At 38.1% G+C, this 17839-nt stretch overlaps 1 protein-coding gene across 1 annotated transcript in view; it reads left to right on the top strand.

Moving 5' to 3' along the window:
* LOC127578537 (EF-hand calcium-binding domain-containing protein 6-like) overlaps positions 1-17839 on the top strand; it is a 70141-nt gene that overhangs the window by 4026 nt on the left and 48276 nt on the right. Inside the window, exons 4-7 of the mRNA XM_052030676.1 lie at positions 3065-3282; positions 5130-5224; positions 7657-7723; positions 16515-16651. Coding sequence (XP_051886636.1) covers positions 3065-3282; positions 5130-5224; positions 7657-7723; positions 16515-16651 — 517 coding nt within the window. The remainder of the gene's footprint in view (positions 1-3064; positions 3283-5129; positions 5225-7656; positions 7724-16514; positions 16652-17839) is intronic.

Raw genomic sequence — 17839 nt, 5'->3', positions numbered from 1 at the left:
AATCAGAACTGAGAGAACTTGGAAATTAAGCATGTTTAAATAACAAAGAAGGTGGTGTTGGGATGAGAATGAGTGACATTGAGAAAGTGATGTGTGTTATAGGCTGGAGATTTGGAGAATAAATGACACAAATGGTGGTGATGTTACCTGAGAGAGGGTGGTGAAGGCTTATCAATCACTGATAACTTGCATGAAGGTGAGATGTAAATTGAGCGATGACTGAAAATAAGAGAGGGGAGGAAAATTTAAAAAAATACAGTGAAATACAGACCAGAGAAGCAAAACACTGGACATGCCAGAAATGTTCAGCATATGTGGAGTGGGAGATAATGTTTCAGATTGATTGGCCTTCCATCAGAACTGGCTGGTCCAGATACAAACTGGAAAGGCTGGTTGTCTGAATTGTTGAATTCAATGTTAAGACCATCATCCTTTGCTGCATCTAATACTTCAACAAGAGTTTTTATTTCCTTTTCAGCAGTCAAGGATTGCAAACTTCAACAATTCTTGAATTCTAACAGTCATATAAATCTTTCTTCCCCTTCACTTCTCCCTGAACCCTATCTGACAGCTGTCTTATTCCTTGCTGCATTTTCATTATCCCTTTTGATCTTCCCCTCTCTGTTTCTGAATGGCCAATCCTCAGCAGAGGCCTCACCTTCCTCCCCATCGTTCCTATATCAATAATTTCAGCCCATTTCTTTGACTGTGTGCCTTTTCCCAGATTCTGGACCATTTGCTGCCATCAGAATTCCCAATGCACCTGGACCCCTCCTCCTTGCTCTCTATTCATTACAAACTATTGGCCTAACACTGACCACCTTAATTTTTGCACCCCACTACTCACTCTGATTCTGATGACATGGGTTGTGCTGTTATTGTTTGGAGAACTGAGAGACTGATTGCCGGCTCTCTGACACCTCATCCATCTTGGGCCATAACCCCACCACTGACGTCATGCTGTTTCCTCTAGAGATCTTTCCACCAGAGCATTCAGCTTCACAGTTCCCCACGCAAAGCCCACTTCTACTTCCCTCCCTAAGATCTGTAAGAAAGGCTGTCCTGGTAGACTCATTGTTTCAGTCTGTTCCTCTACCATGGAACTTGCTTCTTCCTACCTTGACTCTTTCTTCCAGCATCTTCCCACTTGTGTTCATGACCCACCTCTGCTGCTTTGACATTTTCCAATTTTCAAGTCACAGCATGAACATTCAATCCCTCTGCATTACCATCCCACAGCAGGCTCAACTAGTGCTCCTCCATCAGAACCATGCTTTGTGAAGGGTATTCACTTTCCAAGGCTTATTGCTAACCTCAGCTTTTTAGCACAGCATCACAACCTGTCCAAAGGTCAAGCAGTGGTTGCTCATTAAGCTAAAATCCCTTTTGCAAAAATAGCAGAAATTGTCCAAGGCTCAAGATGTTTGTTGTTTGCTAAATTAAACTTCTAACCAATATTCCCTACTCAGTCTCTTAACATAAACGAGAACAATGGGATCTTTGTTTACTTTATTAAACATTCCAGTTACCTGGCCTGAAAATGTGGTTGAAAAACCATCACATGCCAATGATGTCAACTCTGTGAAAAAACAATATAAATATTAAAAAGCAGTCAGGGTAGGGGGGAATGACAGAGAAGGGGTTACAGAAAGAAGACCTAGAATTCATTCCTCAGCCTTTGGTTTTTGCGACGGACGACTTGTTCATCTGCAACTTGTTGGTATGACCTTCCAGCTTGTAAGAATTGTACTTGTGTTTGGAAATCCTTTGTAAGTTACAAGTTGTTGTTAAGAATTACTTATTAGGATTAAACGTGTCTCAGGGTAGACGTGTCAAGGGCAGGCATGGTAGTGTAGCGGTTAGCATAACACTATTACAGTGCCTGCGACCCAGGTTCAATTCCGGCCACTGTCTGTAAGGAGTTTGTACATTTTCACTGTGTCCGTGTGGGTTTCCTCTGGGTGCTCTGATTTCCTCCCACATTCCAAAGACGTACGGGTTAGGAAGTTGTGGGCATGCTATGTTAGCGCCAGAAGCGTGGCGATACTTGCGGGCTGTCCCCAGAACAGTATGCAAAAGATGTATTTCACTGTGTGTTTCGATTGTACATGTGACTAATAATATCACTTAAAACAAAACAAACTGTTTCGTTAGCTGGAAGTATCTTCTTGGTTGGGAGGAGGGACCTACTACTCGAAATAGTGATTATTGACACCTAGACCTTTCCGTAGAGACTAAAGAAGTGAAGTAAACTAGTCCTTGAAGTGTAGGTTGATACACTATAATCTCCCTATAGTGAGGGTACTCATAGATACTTATTGTCAGAAATAACTTAGTCTTGACTTAAGTTTAGGGCTCTCGGACGGTACACTCAATATCATCACAGCTTCACCTAGCTGAACTTGTTCTCACATTAAACTCCACTCAGTTAACTGACTTTCTCTAGCATTTGTCTTTTTAATTTTTTTTCCTTTCTCCTCTGGTTTTAATTTGTCTCTTTCTATTTCACCTCTTCCAGATAGATCATCACTGCAGAGGGTGGAAGGTTGTCTGGATCACTCTGCCTAAAAGGATGATGGAGGCAGAAGCCACAAATACACTTTAGTATTTGGATGTGCGCTCAGAGCTGTGATCTGTAGGGCTATGGACCGATTGGTAGAAGAGGGGATTAGGATAGAGCGTTTTTTGACTGGCACAAACAAAATGGGTTGAATGGCCTCCTTTTGTGTCATTGGAGTTTTATGATTCTAATCTACAAAGAATAAACTTTGACCATCCTCTCTCACCTAGCACCAACACTTCTGATCTCCATCCTTTTGCAGATAATCCCATTATTTTATCTCATCTTAAAAAAAACTTAAAACTTGTAAAAAATTTTATTTGTAAGTTTCTCATTTGTGATGAAAGGACATTGACCTATCACTGTTGAGTGTATGCTCTTTCTACAAGTGTTGCCTAACAGCACTGTATTTCCAGCATTTTCTGTTTTTTTTAAATTTATTATTAACAATTATTAAGTTCCTGCGCTTTTCTGTTTAAATCTGATTGAAAATTTATTTCTTAGGTTCGTTGAACTCTGACCATGATGTAAGCTGCTCTATTACAAAAATTGCTCATATTCTTGCTCAGAGAGCCAAGGAAAAGCAAAGTGACTTGAGAAGAGCTTTTGAAGCTTATGATGTAGATCGGAATCTGACGGTCACCAAAGGCGAATTCCGCAAAGTGATTGGAAGGTTTTTGCTGCCTCTTAACCCGAAACAATTTCAAGATCTACTTGCAAGGGTAATTGAATTAAATGCCCAAAGTCTCATTATAAAGCAGCTGTTGAATTGTAGTACTGTTATTATCACTATTCTTTGTCATTCCTGGGCAACAGGAAGTGGGTGACAATGAAATTGAAGAGAGGTTGAGTTATCAAAAAATTACATATTTAAAATGTATCCTGTTTCCAAGGAAATTATTGTATTTGAAAATTTGATATTCCCAATAATTTTGAAAAACCTTATGGGTGCTTTTATCCATCCAATGCAAGAATTATCAGCTTTTAATATTTCATAATTTCTAGATTTCTGTTTAACAAAGTGAAGTTTATTGGGGACCTTCTTGGGGAAACTTTTTCAATGTTTAGTGATTGTGTGCAACTGTATTGTGATGAAGATGCTCTGAACCTAGATAGTAACTTTGAAGTGCAATTAATCTCTCTTTTTGAAAATGGTTTTAACATGTATACACTTTTCAGCACCTGCAAGCACCTTGTAAAATTACACCAGAAAGCTTGGTTTCATCTGTCATTCCTAACTCTTAATTTCCCTGAAAAGCTTCAGTCTAGCCAGGAGTTAAAGACTCTTCCTGTAGTTTGAGTTGTAGTATCTATCCTGTTCATTTGGGCAGGATACCAGAAAATTATAGTGGATTGACTGGCAGTCCTTCATGTATCTTAATTTTTCCGTCTCATTCTTTTTGGACTTCCTTATTTTAGTTAGAGATGCTGCTGCACATTTATCTTCCCCTTATCACCCGTGACAGGATTTTCAAAATAATTTAAACCTCCCCACTTCTCCCCACTTCTCCACTTCTCCAATTTGCCTTTTTCCACGTCACCTCATCTTGTCCATTTCCCACGTGCTATTGATATGAATAATTGCTTTCAAAAGAAAAAAAGACTGCAGCGAATTGTAAAGGCTAATTTAATAAGACCTCCAAAATCCATCACCTCCACTGCATAGGTTGGCAAGTACCAACCAGACTGAATTTACTTCCAAATTGCTTGATCAAGATCCTGGAACATCCAATCCAAGAACATTGTGAGAATACCTTCATTAGTTGGACTGTTGAGGTTAGTTACTATACCTTCTCAAAGCAATTAGGAATAAGCAATAAATGTTGTCCTTGCCACCAACACACACATCACAGAACAAATAAAATGCATGCATGTTTATTTGTCCAATCACATAGTGCTTTGAAATATGAAGAGTGGGGATTGTATGTTTTGGGGGAGCGGATGTACCCGTAGTCCAGAATGCATTGTGTTGTTTCTGGAAGGGAAATGGTTGCAACCCAGTTTGGACAGAATGTGTATGCTTGTTTCTGTGGATGTTTTTATTTTAAATATTTTTTACAGTGTATAGTAGTGTGGGTTAAAATGTTGTCATGGATTGCTCTCTGGAGAATGTATTAATTGGATTGGTGAATTGCAAAATTAGACAGCAACCAATTAGAAGAAAACAGACACTTAACCAGTGATTAGGAAGAAAATGGGTGGTCACAACTGTCACATTGGTAATCACCATCTGTGTAATACTGTTGATAATAGTTGCAATTATCTGCTGATCTGAAGGAATATATCAGCATGGAAACTTACCTGCAACAATGATAAAGATCAAGAAGTACCTAAATTGTTTTGCAGAGAAGGATGCACGTTATGAAAGATTGTAGAAGTCGCGATATTCTGAAATAATAATTGGATAGCATAAAATGTAGAATAAGGAACTTCTGGAGTGATTACAGCATCAGGCAATTTATAATACTTGATCAAGTCCGTGAAGGTGAATCATTCATTTTCCATTTACAATATCAGTAAATGTTGTGTTTGTTATGATAAAGTATATTCCTTGCTTTTTATTTTAAAGATTCCAATCAACAGTGATGAAATGGTACCATATATGGTATTCTTGGAGAAATTTTGTTCATCTGATGAATCCCGTGTAAGAAGAGCAAAGAGCAGGTTTGTACTGAGACTTTAAAATTAAGATAAACTGGAAATTTGAAATAAAAGTAGACAAATATTGTGAAGAAATGGCAAGTTAGCAAACCTCTAAGATGGAGAAGTTTTGAACTTATACCTTTTCATCAATTTGATGAAAGATACATAGCCAAAACTTTTCTGTATGAAGATGTTGATTTGTATGGTAAATGGATTTTACCAGTATTTTCTGATTAGTTTGGTATCTGGTTATACAATGGGCAAGGAAATAATAGTGCATATTTTTTTCCAGTCAAGTTCTGAAAATCATGGAAGTTTTATTGGCTTTGTGCTTTGTGCAGTTGATGAAAGATCTGAGGAGAAAAGAAGTTCATACTGCAGGGTTTAAGGAAGAGATTAATGCCTTCTTTAAGTTTAGAGCTTATAACTTGATGGTACCTTAGGTTGGGTGCATTAGCCTTTAAATCATCTGCAATAAGGATGTCTAGGAAATTCCAAGTGTTGGACATGTGATGATGCATCAGATTTTTTGCAAAAGCCATCCAGTAAACTTCCTCCTTGCTACCCTGAACACAATAGGCATGTTAAGGATGATGTTCTAAGTCATAGGCAGCATCTGAAAATTCACCCAGGTGTCGACTACATTGACAGTCTTGATGGTGATTCTAGTTGTTTAATCACATCTTTCACAGTTGAAAGAAGAACCTATGATATTTACAGTGTTTTCTAGCCTTTGAGAATGAGAGCTCTAATATTTCCTAGCCAGGAAATTTGAAATCAATTGTAGTGCCTTGTTTGCACCCTAAGTGAGATCAACTGTTGTAGCATAATTGAGATATAACACTCGATATTCCTGTATGAATCTGTTCTATAATCAGTCAGTTTATTAATTGAACCTTCAAAGATGGTGTTTTGTTATCCACAATACTCGTATAGCTGGGCTTAAGGCAAAGGGAACAAAGAATTAACACTAACTTGTCACTACTTGGATTTTTGATATCTTGGTAAGAATGTTCGATAACCTTTTTAAAACAAAAAGGCCAAAGGGATTTTGGTAAATTTTTAAGTAAAAATTTAACACTCTCTTGATTGATAGGATACTGGTTATTCTAAGTGAGAAATGTAGTGGTTGAATTACTGATTAAGTATTGCTTTTGTGAGTAGTACAAAAGTGAGTTTCTTTCAGAAATTCTGATGCATTCTATTTATAACTTTTTTCCCCAGGGATATTCTTGCTTGTCGCATAAGTTTTGCAAAAAGCTCCAGGCTAGGCCTTTTCCCTATCTCATCTGTTATACCAATGTACCTGCATTTTTCTTCCTTTTGACATCTGTGATTTACTGGTTTTGTGTAGATGAAGGCAGAAGCCCTTTTTTTGTCTGGTTAGCTTTGGATGTGCGTAGTGATCACATCAACCATTTTACCCATGTAAAGGAGAGATCTCTTTCTTTTCTCCGATTATCTCTTCTTCATCTAATATTACCCAAATTAGTTACCCTTGCCAGATTTGTGTTCATTACAAAAGAACTATGAAGATACAATGTAGGCAGTAGATGACTGGAACTGGCTTAAAAGTGTATTAACAATGTTACAACTTTTTGAAGTTGAGTTTCAGTATTCAAGATGTTTTCTTTTTGTCTTTTACTTCCTATTGCACTTGATTTGTAATTTTTATTTTGGAATCTTTTACAAGAAATATGTACAACCAAACACATTTTTGTCAAAATACTGCTCACCTTCTACCATGTCCAATAGTCAGAATCAGATTTATTATCACTGAGTTAAATGACATGAAATTTGTTGATTTGCAGCAGTACAGTGCAAAATATGGGTTGAAACTGTTACTTACTGCAGTCTCTGTGCCTGTCAATTTCAGCTGTAATAGTTCCAAACAAGATTATTTGATTCCCTTGGGAGCTGCACGCAAAAGGATGCCCCTCTCTGGCACCATTTTGAGGAAAAAATAGCATAAGCATTGCTCATAGTAATGTAGTGTACATGTAACTGCCTTGGTGAAGCAGCCAGCATAATCAAAGACCCCACCCACCCAGGTCATTCTCTCTTCTGCCCTCTCCCATCAGGCAGAAGATACAGGGGCCTGAGGGCACGTACCACCAGGCTCAAGGACAGCTTCTATCCCACTTTGAGACTATTGAACGATGAGATGGACTCTTGGCCTCACAATCTACCTTGTTATGACATTGCACCTTTTTGTCTACCTTCAATGCACTTCCCTGTAACTGTGACACTTTACTCTGTATTCTCTTATTGTTTTTACCCTGTACTACCTCAATGCCCTGTTTAATGAATTGATCTGTACGAACGGTATGCGAGACAAGTTTTTCCACTGCACCTCGGTACAAGTGACAATAATAAACCAATACCAAGTATGCATTTTAATATGGTATCTGTATTAATTTCACAATAACTATTCATCCATTTTCTTTCTCTAGGAGCAGTTCCATTACCTCCAATTGCAATTTGACATTAAGGCAAATTGAGAATCACCTCAGAGAAAAGGTGAGAACTACATAAAATTTTGCAAAAAACAAAAATTGATCCACATTTATCAGTGTGATGTGGAAAAACGCTACTTCATTACGAAAACAAGTCTTGTATTTGCATAGCACCTTTAACAGCAGTGTGCCCCAAGTCATGTCATGAGTTTATCACCATGTCACAAGGAGATATTAGAAAAGATAAAACAAAATCTTGCTTGAAGAGGTAGATTTTGAAATGTGTTATAAGGAAAGAGATGTGAAGAGATTTAGAGAAGGAATTCCAGAGCTTAATGCATTGACAGCTGAAGTCTAGCCCCATCTAGTGGAGTAATTCAAGTGACGATGACCTTGAGTTAAAGGAATCCAGATATCTTGCAGAACTCTAAACTGGAGAAGTTTAGAGATGGGGAGGAATTTGGAACCAAGGATGAGAATCTTAACTAAGTCAGTAAGCACAGGGGTGATAGACTTGGAATGTTAGGAAATAGGGTCAGAATTTTGGATGAACTTGCATCTGCGCGGGGTAGAAGGAGATTACATGGGTTGGGGGGGGGGGGCGCGTAACACATCAATGTAGACTTCAGCAGCCAATGACTTGAGAGGGAGAAGAGGACTGTTAACAACCTTGGTGATGGTGTGGCTATATGGTCTGGTACCTTGCGTTGGGATCGGATATGACACCAAGGTTGTGAACAATCTGGTTCAGTTTCAAACCAATGCCAGGAAGATGGGCAGAGTTGGTGACTAGGGAAGGTAGTTTATGATGTGGACCAGAGGCAGTGATCAAGTCTTTACAAATTTAGTTTGAGGAGATTTCTGCCCATCCAGAAACTTTTTAGATGATATTGCCAAAGGACAACACAGATGTACAGGAGGTCCTGAGGGTAAATCATTACAGGACATGAGAGAGGAAATTCACTGCAGATGGTTCTGTGACCACAACTGGATGGATGACAATGAAACAACTAGGCAAGTGTTGTACTGTCCAGCTGGCCGAGGGAATGGAGAGGACAGTGTGGTCAACCATGTCAAAAGAGTTAAGAAGGGGTTGATAACCTTTATACTAACTATGTAGGATGTCTTTGATATGAGCAATTTGATAATGTGGCAAGGCTAACAACATGATTTTTTTAAAAAAAGAAATGCTTGTTTTTCAGGGTTTGGGGTTTGGTCTTTGGGCTTTGGGGGCAAAACCAGCATTTACTGCCTATACCTTTTTTTGTCCTTTCAACGGTTGTGGGTGAAGCAGCTGCCCCAATTGTCCTTAAATTGATGGGCTTGCTTAGTCATTTCAGAGTCTATCACAGATGGAGAAAATCTGATTTTATCCCCTGACGCACATTAGAGAATCAAATGTTTAGTTCTGTTATGATCCAGTAAGTATTGTCACTTTTATCAAAGATCAGTTGACTGCACACACATAATTGATTGTGAAATACAGAAAGAGGTACTGAATTAAGCAATGGAATAAGTGATTCGATTGTGAACGGGTAATATTTAAAGATGGTATCAGATGTACAGTAAAATTCCGATAATCTGGCACCCAGTTGTTCAGAAATGGTGGTTTGGTATCTGGCTCGCTCATTAGTCTGGAGTGTAAGCTGCGGCTCTGGACTGAGGGCCAGGTGTGCAGCCGAGGTCATGGTTGGAACACTTGAACTGTTTTGACAAGCTGAGACTTGCTGGGTTGTTGATCCCATTCTCTGAAGTCCAGGACTCAATTTCCCTTCTAACTTGCATGTATAAAAGAAAGTAAAATAAAATTGTGTTGGGATATTAATAAGAGTAACATCCAATAGTCCAGCACCATCAAAGTACGAGTGTGCATGGATTATTGAAGTTTTGCCCTATATGTACATCTCAAAGTGAGACAGCTGAGAATGTTTGGTATATTCTGTTCCATGAAACATGGGAAAGCCGAGAACATGTGGGATGGCAGATACATCTGCATTGCCCATAGCTTTGGAACTAAAGAGAGGTGCTCTGAAATGAGATGACTCAATCCCTGATTTGGAGTAGAGTTCTTCTCTTTGATTTCGAAGCAAAAGTAATATTTGCTTTTTTTAAACTATTGTCCATTAGGGGCAGGGGAATATGCAACAGGAATCTGGAAGGACCAAAATGTAAGGGAGGGAACCTGGTCAATTTTCTAGGGTAAGTTGAAGGCTGAAAAACAAAGCCAGGGTGATCTGATAACAGCAACCCAAACTAAAGATCCCAAATGAGGAAGGAAGTGGTTAACCACTGCAGTAGTGGTTTGGACCCATTGGAAGAACTTAATGACAAATGTTCTCCCAAGGGTAGATGTTCTAAGAATTCCACTCTGCTAATGGAATTGCAGTTGGAATGGACAGGCTGTGTCAGATAAGCAACTGCCAAAGGAGAACTTTTAAAATGAGATAAAAGTATGAAAATGCTTTCACTGAAGTTTGAAGAAAACATTTGGGGGCTTCTGTAAGTCATTCTTGAAGCATTTCAACATTGATCTAGAGTGTTGGGAAGAAGTGCTCATGACTATTCAATCCAGCGAGCCTCAGTCATACTGGAGCTACTGTCTGCAACAAACTATTTTAATCGTTTGTCAAGAGAATCAAGTTTGCTATTTAAATGTGGAAGCCCGGTGTGGTATCACTTGTTCATTCTGGCACAGTTCAAATTATAAAATTAGTCATATCAGTCAACACGTGGGTTACAGAAACCGAACCAACTATAGATGTAATTTTTTTTAAAAAAAGGCCTCTGGAGGAACTGAGGGTCAGATGGCATCTGTGAAGGGGAATGTTTCATTCAGTTGGCATTTTGAGTCGAGGCCCTTCATCTGGATTGACAAAGAAGACCTGATGTTTACCTCACAACAAAGAAGATGTAATAGTTGCCTTTGAGCTGGAAGGACAAGAAGGCTAAAAACCTTCTGAATGCTGCAAATCCAAAGTAAAAACTGAAATAGAGTAAATGGTGTGGATACTTGTTGGGGTCAGGCAACATTTGTGGAGAGAGTAGAACAGCAACTTTCCATATCCTGTCAGGCCTGAGTTTTTCAAGCAGAGATTTTTATTAAGCCATTCTGTTCATCCTTTGAGTTCAAAGTTTCTTCATTAAAGATACAATTTGTAAGTAGTTGTTATAGTAGCTATGCAGGTTAAACTACTTTTGTAGAAGAATAGTAACAGCAGTACTTTAAATTTGTTGTAAATCTAGTAGTTCAATAGCACAACTCAGTTGAATTTTGGGTGTCAAAGACTTTGTTCCCATACTGCATGGGACACCCAGTCGTCTGCCTGAACTGTAAGCTTCAGCGTAGCAAGTGGCATATTAGTGCCGTATATGCCGAAAACCAGGTACTTGAGCATTGCAAGTTTTCTGCCTTAGTTGTGTGAGATGACATTTAAGAGACAGTTCTTTTAAATGTAAATTACTGTTACTCATTTTAGGGCTTCAGTTTCACTGATATTAGAGACATAGAATAGACCCACCACTTCCATGCTGATTATCAAGGATAAATTTGGACTAATCTCACTTACCATCACTTTGTCTGTAATGTTGTGAAAGTACCTAGACAGTGTTCCAGATTGCAAACCTCCTCTGGGTGAAAAGATTCTTCAGAGCACCCCTAAACCTCCAACTCCTCACCTTAAACCTACTCCCTCTGGTCTTGGACACTTCTGCCATGGAGAAACGTTCCCTACCATGTACCCTATTTGTGTCTCATAACTTTGTATACCTTCATCAGGTTCTCCTTTGCTCCAAGAAGAACAAGCCTAGCCCATCTAGTCTGTCCTCATAACTGAAACATTCCATTTCAGAATGACAGGATGGGGTTATCTTGAGTGGTAAGGAAAATAAGTGAAAGTCCCTTCTACTTAAAGACATTTGGAAAATATATTAAAATATATTATTTGCAATTGTTGTTTACAGGCGTCAATTCTTACTACTAGTTGAGCAGGGAGAAGATAATTCATTGAGAGTTTTGCCAAGCTTCAACCAGAACAACAAAATCAAAAAATGAAAGTTAAAATGTGCGCATTTAAAATTCAATGTCAAAATTGTAAAACTGATCAAAACATTTAAAAACATTGCCTTTCACATTCTTTTTCAGTACTAATCTTAGACCCATTAAGTGTTTTCATTAGTCCACTTTAATCACGAATGAGGTAGACACTTGACCTTAAGTCGCATTGTCTTCAGTGCAGCGAAAGTCTTGTGTAATGTAGCCTCTGTAGACATGGCTGTGTGTAAGAAACTTGGGCAGTTTGTACATCAAGTTCTCACAAATGATAATGTAATGACCAGGTAATCTGTTAGTGATGTTGATTAAAGAATAAATGCTGGCCAGGCCCTAAACTACTGCATCTGTTATTGTTCTCCTTTGCAGATTTCCTTAAAGGTTTTAACTTTTCCTACTCTCGCTTGGAATTTCTTTTGGCTTAAAACCAGAAATTGTGAGAACCAAAGTCTAATGAAGAACTTAATTTCTCTCTTTTTTTTACTAATTATTTTAATGGGATTGGCATGCAGTGTGGAAACAATAGCTTTGCCAATCAAGGATTCCCTAGATTCTGGAATGTTTCATATGGGCTGGAAAGTAGCAAGTAAAACCTTGCTATTCAAGAAGAGTGGGATGAAGATAAAATAGATCAGGTAGCCTGTCATCAAAAGCAGGGAATGTGCAAGAATATATTATAAAGACTTATTAATTGAGCATTTGGATAAAATTCTATGATGAGGCAGAATACTGTTTTATGGAAGGGAAATAGTGTTGAACAAATTTATTAGTATACTTTTGAGGATGCAGCTAGAAGTGGGTAATAAGGATAGTGAAAATAGCAAGTTAAGGTTTTCGGGAAGGATCCAACAAGACGTTAATAGATTTTTACACAAGCTATTGGTTTATAAGATTGTGGTGTTAATAACAGTAATTGAGGGTTAGTTCTTGGACATAAATAGGGATTAAGAATAAATAGATTTTTTGGGGGTGGGGGTGTGGTAGTGTATAATTTGTGGACTGTCACAAGCTATCTACAATTTGTATCTAAGTTTGCAGAGGATACAGAGCTTGATAGAAAATACATTGAAAGGAGGAAGCAAGCTGGCTGAAAAAGAATGTAGGCCTGTTAAATGATTAGCTGGAAGGTGGTGGGCAATTATCCACTTTGGTAGGAAGGTTGGAATTTTATTCTCGAAAAAAAATAAGATATAGATAATGGATATTTTTTTGAAAGTTGGGAGAAATCTAAATATGGATATGCAACAGAATTTAAGCGTAGATGTACCGCAAATCAAAAAAATTAACATACATGTTTAGCAAGCAATTAGGAACAAAAATTGCTTTGGCTGGTAGTGGATTGGAGTATAAGCAAAATGTAATCTTTTTACAATTATGAAGGCCTTTATTGAGACTATACCTGAGATATTATGCACAGTTTTAATTCTCTTACCTCATCCTTCCAAAGTTTTTTTTTGTGAGCTAGACAAGTATTTTTTAAAAAAAAGCTTAACCCTCAACAGGTCAGACAGCATCTGTGGAAAGAGGGAATCTTTCAGGTGGAAGACCCATCCTCAGGACTGGGAAAGAGGGGAGGGAAATGGTTTTCAGTTACAGAGAAGATGGGGCAGGCATAGATAGGACAAAGGAACTATCTCTGATGGATTGAGGCCAAAGTTGCTGTTGGATGCTTGTTCATAAGGGTAGTTAGAGGTGATAAAGAAGTGTGATGTTTCACAAATAGCAGGTTGATATGTGCTAATGGAAAGGGGATAAAATAGGCTAATATCATTGACAACTTAAATGCTGAGCGACTCTCCTAACCTGGCACTTGAACTATGAGTTATGAATTCATGATAGTTGGTCAACTGTTTAGAAAGGAAATCAACTTAGATGATGAAATGAATCATGAAAACTGTCAACAATAAGGTTGAGAAGATGGATGGAGTAAAAAAGACAAAGTTATCTCACGAATTTGCTTCAAGTGGGACTAGTGAGAAATTGTCGATAGAGAATGATCACTCTATATTGAAAGCCAGTATTGATGGACAAAGTTTGGTTTACTAATCCATAATTGAAATCAGTAGTCTAAAAATTCAATTGGACATTAATCGACTGGATTATAGCATAAGATGAGCAAATATTATTTTGGCTACTCATGGTCTCATTCTAATTTAATACTAACTGATCCTGGGCATTAACTACAGTAATTACCAAATTATAACAACAGACTTTGGTTATATTACTTTGAAAGTCTTTTTATGGATAGTTGATAAATTAACAGCTTGATAAGCAAAGTATCATTGCGGTTTTGTTACCGGACTGGTAATCTAGCCTGGACTAATGATCCAGAAGCACATGAGATTTTTAACACAGTTAGTAAATACATTTGGATATCACTTAATGTCAGTAGTGGTGAGCATAAAATTACGAGAGGGTTATAAAAACTCTTGTCCTCTAATGCCTTCTAGTGAAGGGCATCCCTAACTTGTTCTGGTTTGTACATGAGCTTGGACCCATCATAGTGTGTTTGACTCTAAACTGTCCTCTGAAGTACCCTTGCATGCTCCTCAATTAAATCCAACTAGTATTCCAAAACATGAGAGCAATAAACTTGGAGGAATCACCTGGATTTGGACATCACCATGGTACACCAAACCCACTCACATCTACAAAGCATGCTCATGAGAATTGGAGAGATACTTAACCTTGGAGGGATGCCTGCAAACTGGTTAATCAACAGCCTGAAATGGCTATACACAAGAAATTGTTCTGAGTTAATGTCTCAGACTCTTTCAGCATGATCCTTTAGTCTGTCCAGTGATGCTAACACAACAAAGGTGATAGAACTGTGGGATATATTTGAGATGGAGTGGCCCTGAGAGCCCTCACTATTTACTCAGAATCCCTTGAAGTCTTAAGCAGGGGCAAGGAACTTGTTGATTGCTACATTCAGTTAATGTAAAAAGGTATTCCTAATGGGGATTTAAATTTTCGTCACCAAGAGTAGCTTGGTAGCACCAACTGCTAGCTGAAAAATGAAGGATATAGCCACTGGACTGGTCTTTTGAAAGTAGAATGAGAACCAATGCAAGGGATAAACCAACTTCAACTCATCTACAGAAGTTGCAACTGCATCTTAGCACATCAGTGCTCATATGAGTGACCATTGTTTTACCATTGGGGATATCCTTCATGTTTTGTGTGCACAAATATTGCTAACTGGAATAGATTCGGCACAAATCTAGAGCTTCAGAAGGCTCCGAGAGTAAAACTAAACAAATACCCTGACTATCTCTGACCTCGTGTCCTGGCATGTCCCTCATTCCACCATAATTGTTAAGCCAGTGAACCAATTGTGGTTTGAAGAAGAGTGCAGAAGAACATAACATAGTGCATCTAAAAGATAAGTGCCAACCCAGTAGTGGTATATCACAAGATCTAAGTGTAGCTGTGGATCAAATCTAAGATGTCCAGTCTTACCAGATCCAGGCACAAATGATGGGCAATTAAAAAGAGGAAGGGAATTCAAGAACAATATCAACCTCAATAATGATGAAACCCAACAAGCTTGTGGGGAAAAAGATGACTGAAGCATTTACTTCTATCACCTCTTGACTTTCTGATGTCTTTCTTCTGTATTTAAGTCAGTAGTGTGATGACATACCCTCTAATACCTGGATGAATGCAACTCCAACAACATGATCCACGGCAATGCAGCCTGCTTGACTGGCACTTTATCACTCTTCCATCATCGATATGCTGTGTAGGCAGTATGTACCGATAATACAGTGTACTGAACGGACTCAGCAAGTTTTTCTTGACTGTACCTTCCAAATCTGCATCTCTGCTACCAAGAAGAACAGAGGCACCTAGTGCATGGGAATAACACCACTTGAAGGTTTCCCTCTTAGTTGCATACCATCTTCACTTGGAAATATATTGCCATTTTTTCTTTGCCATTAGATCAAAATTCTGGAATGCATTACATTGCAGCACCAAAGGGATACCTTCACCACTTGGTCTCTAGTGCTTCATGAAGGTGCCTCACTACTGCCTTTTCAATGGCAGTTAGGAACCGGCAATAATTCATTTATTCATTTATGCTCAAGTCCTGCAGAAGATTGGAGAAAATAAAGTGTTGTTATTAATTGAAGTTCCTGAACATCTCAGATCTACAAAAGGGTTTACTGAGGGATTATAACTCAGAGCAGTGTGCTAGAGTCCATGATCGTTCTTCCCTGAGCTGCAGACGTTACCTTTGTTGAGTGTAAGTAGATTAACCCATTTGCTGCTTAGGCTTCATGCAATTGAGTTTTAGTTATAACGGAACTTGCATACTGCATTGAGCTTTCCTGAACGGATAATTCACAATTAAGTAATTTTAACATTGGTGCTTCTGCCAATAAAAAGCTAGCACAGTTCCATTTTCGCTTCTAATTTCTAGCACTATGATCTTAAAGTAATTGTTAACGTTTTGGTACCTTTTGTACCAATTGGACAAAAGATGTTTTGGTAGTTAAGGACATTAAGGCCATCTTATGATTAACACAGAACCTAGAATATCTGCTATATTAACCAAAGTTCCATCTGAATGACTCCTGTGTGAAAAGACCTTGTCACACTTTACGTCAATTTTCCCTGATAAGTTAGTAGTGAAGCATGGAAATGCAGGCAAGTCCTGCTTCTTACAGTTTCCTTTACTTTCAGCAAATGAGATTTCACAAAAATAAGGAGTTGCAAACAAGAGTGTTGTGATCTGTTCGTGCTTTAGCATGTTTATGTAACAATTTTGTAAAGATATATAATGAGTATTATTTTTTCTTAGATCTTAAATAATGTAAAAAACATCATAAGAGCCTTTAAGTTGTTTGATTATAACAAGGATGAGCACATTCAGTGCTATGAACTTCGAAGAGTTCTTGAGAGTTATTGTCTTCGAATGACGGATTCTCAGTTTGAAAGGTCAGTGTACGTGGATGCCCATCTTTGGTGTTTCTGAATGATTTTTAACTATTCTTTGATATAAAATGTTTCAATAGCCAATCCTGTGGATAACAGTGAAAATATGCTACATTACCTGTAAAAGTATTGTGCTATTATTGACAGCAATCAAATAAGTCTTTTAAAATTGGTTATACAATGTAATATATTTTGAATGGAAGAACATTAAGCCAGAGGGAATACAAAACAGTGATTTCAACTCTATCCATTACATTAGAAGACAAATGAATATTTATAAATAATGTTAAGATTGAAACACTAAATTGAACAGTTCCAGTATAACATTACAGACTATTTTATGTAGTTTAACAAGTCATATTGCTCAGCGGTTGAAAGGTGAGGACAAAGTTAAGTAGCCTATCCCTTGTGTTTTTCCTCTTTCCACCCCATTCATTTAGCTATCATTGTACTCTGAAGTCCTTATTCAGACTAAATTCTGTGCACTTGCTATTCTCAGTGCTCTCTTAAGTACCTCTTTGCAACCACCTGTGGTGGGGTAGTTTTGCTGGTGGGTAGGATCTAGACAGGTGAGCCAGGGATGTTAATGGAAAGGCATCACAGTCCATGCCAGGGATTTGTTATATAGTCTATGGACAGATTTCCCAATTTGGGCACATCCCTAAGTGTAAGGAAGATATTACAATCATCTGGTTTTTTGTAGGTGCCATTACAGTCATGGTATTTAAACTTGTGTCTCTGAATTGTAGCTCAGCTCGTTGGATTACTCATACAGAAGTATAACCACTGCTATATTTCCTTAATCAAACAAAGTATCCTAAAAATCTCTTTAAAAATATCCATCCTTCCATGTTGGATATGCTCAATCCCGTTTCCTCTACACAGTAGTATAGGATCATCTGTTGTGATTCCCTTGCCTAATTTCCCTCATATTACCCTCCACTTCTTCAAGTTTATTTCCATTTGCCATTTTTGTGCCTACCCATTCAGCCCACTGAGATCCTTCTCCAGTCTATAGCTTTTCCCTTTCATTTGTTTGCATTTCCTTTAAGTGTGTAACGGGAGGGCTTCCTGTATTCCTGCAAATATAGGAGATTTCTCCTGCTTTCCACTACCTCCAGCAAGACTTCCAGTGTGGCATGTGCAAGCCTTTGATCCTTCTTTCTTCACGTTGTCTGCCCGCCCTTATTT

This window comes from Pristis pectinata, chromosome 15 (genome assembly GCF_009764475.1).
Source record: "Pristis pectinata isolate sPriPec2 chromosome 15, sPriPec2.1.pri, whole genome shotgun sequence".
NCBI lineage: Eukaryota > Metazoa > Chordata > Chondrichthyes > Rhinopristiformes > Pristidae > Pristis > Pristis pectinata.
This window is presented reverse-complemented; position numbering and strand designations above follow the sequence as displayed.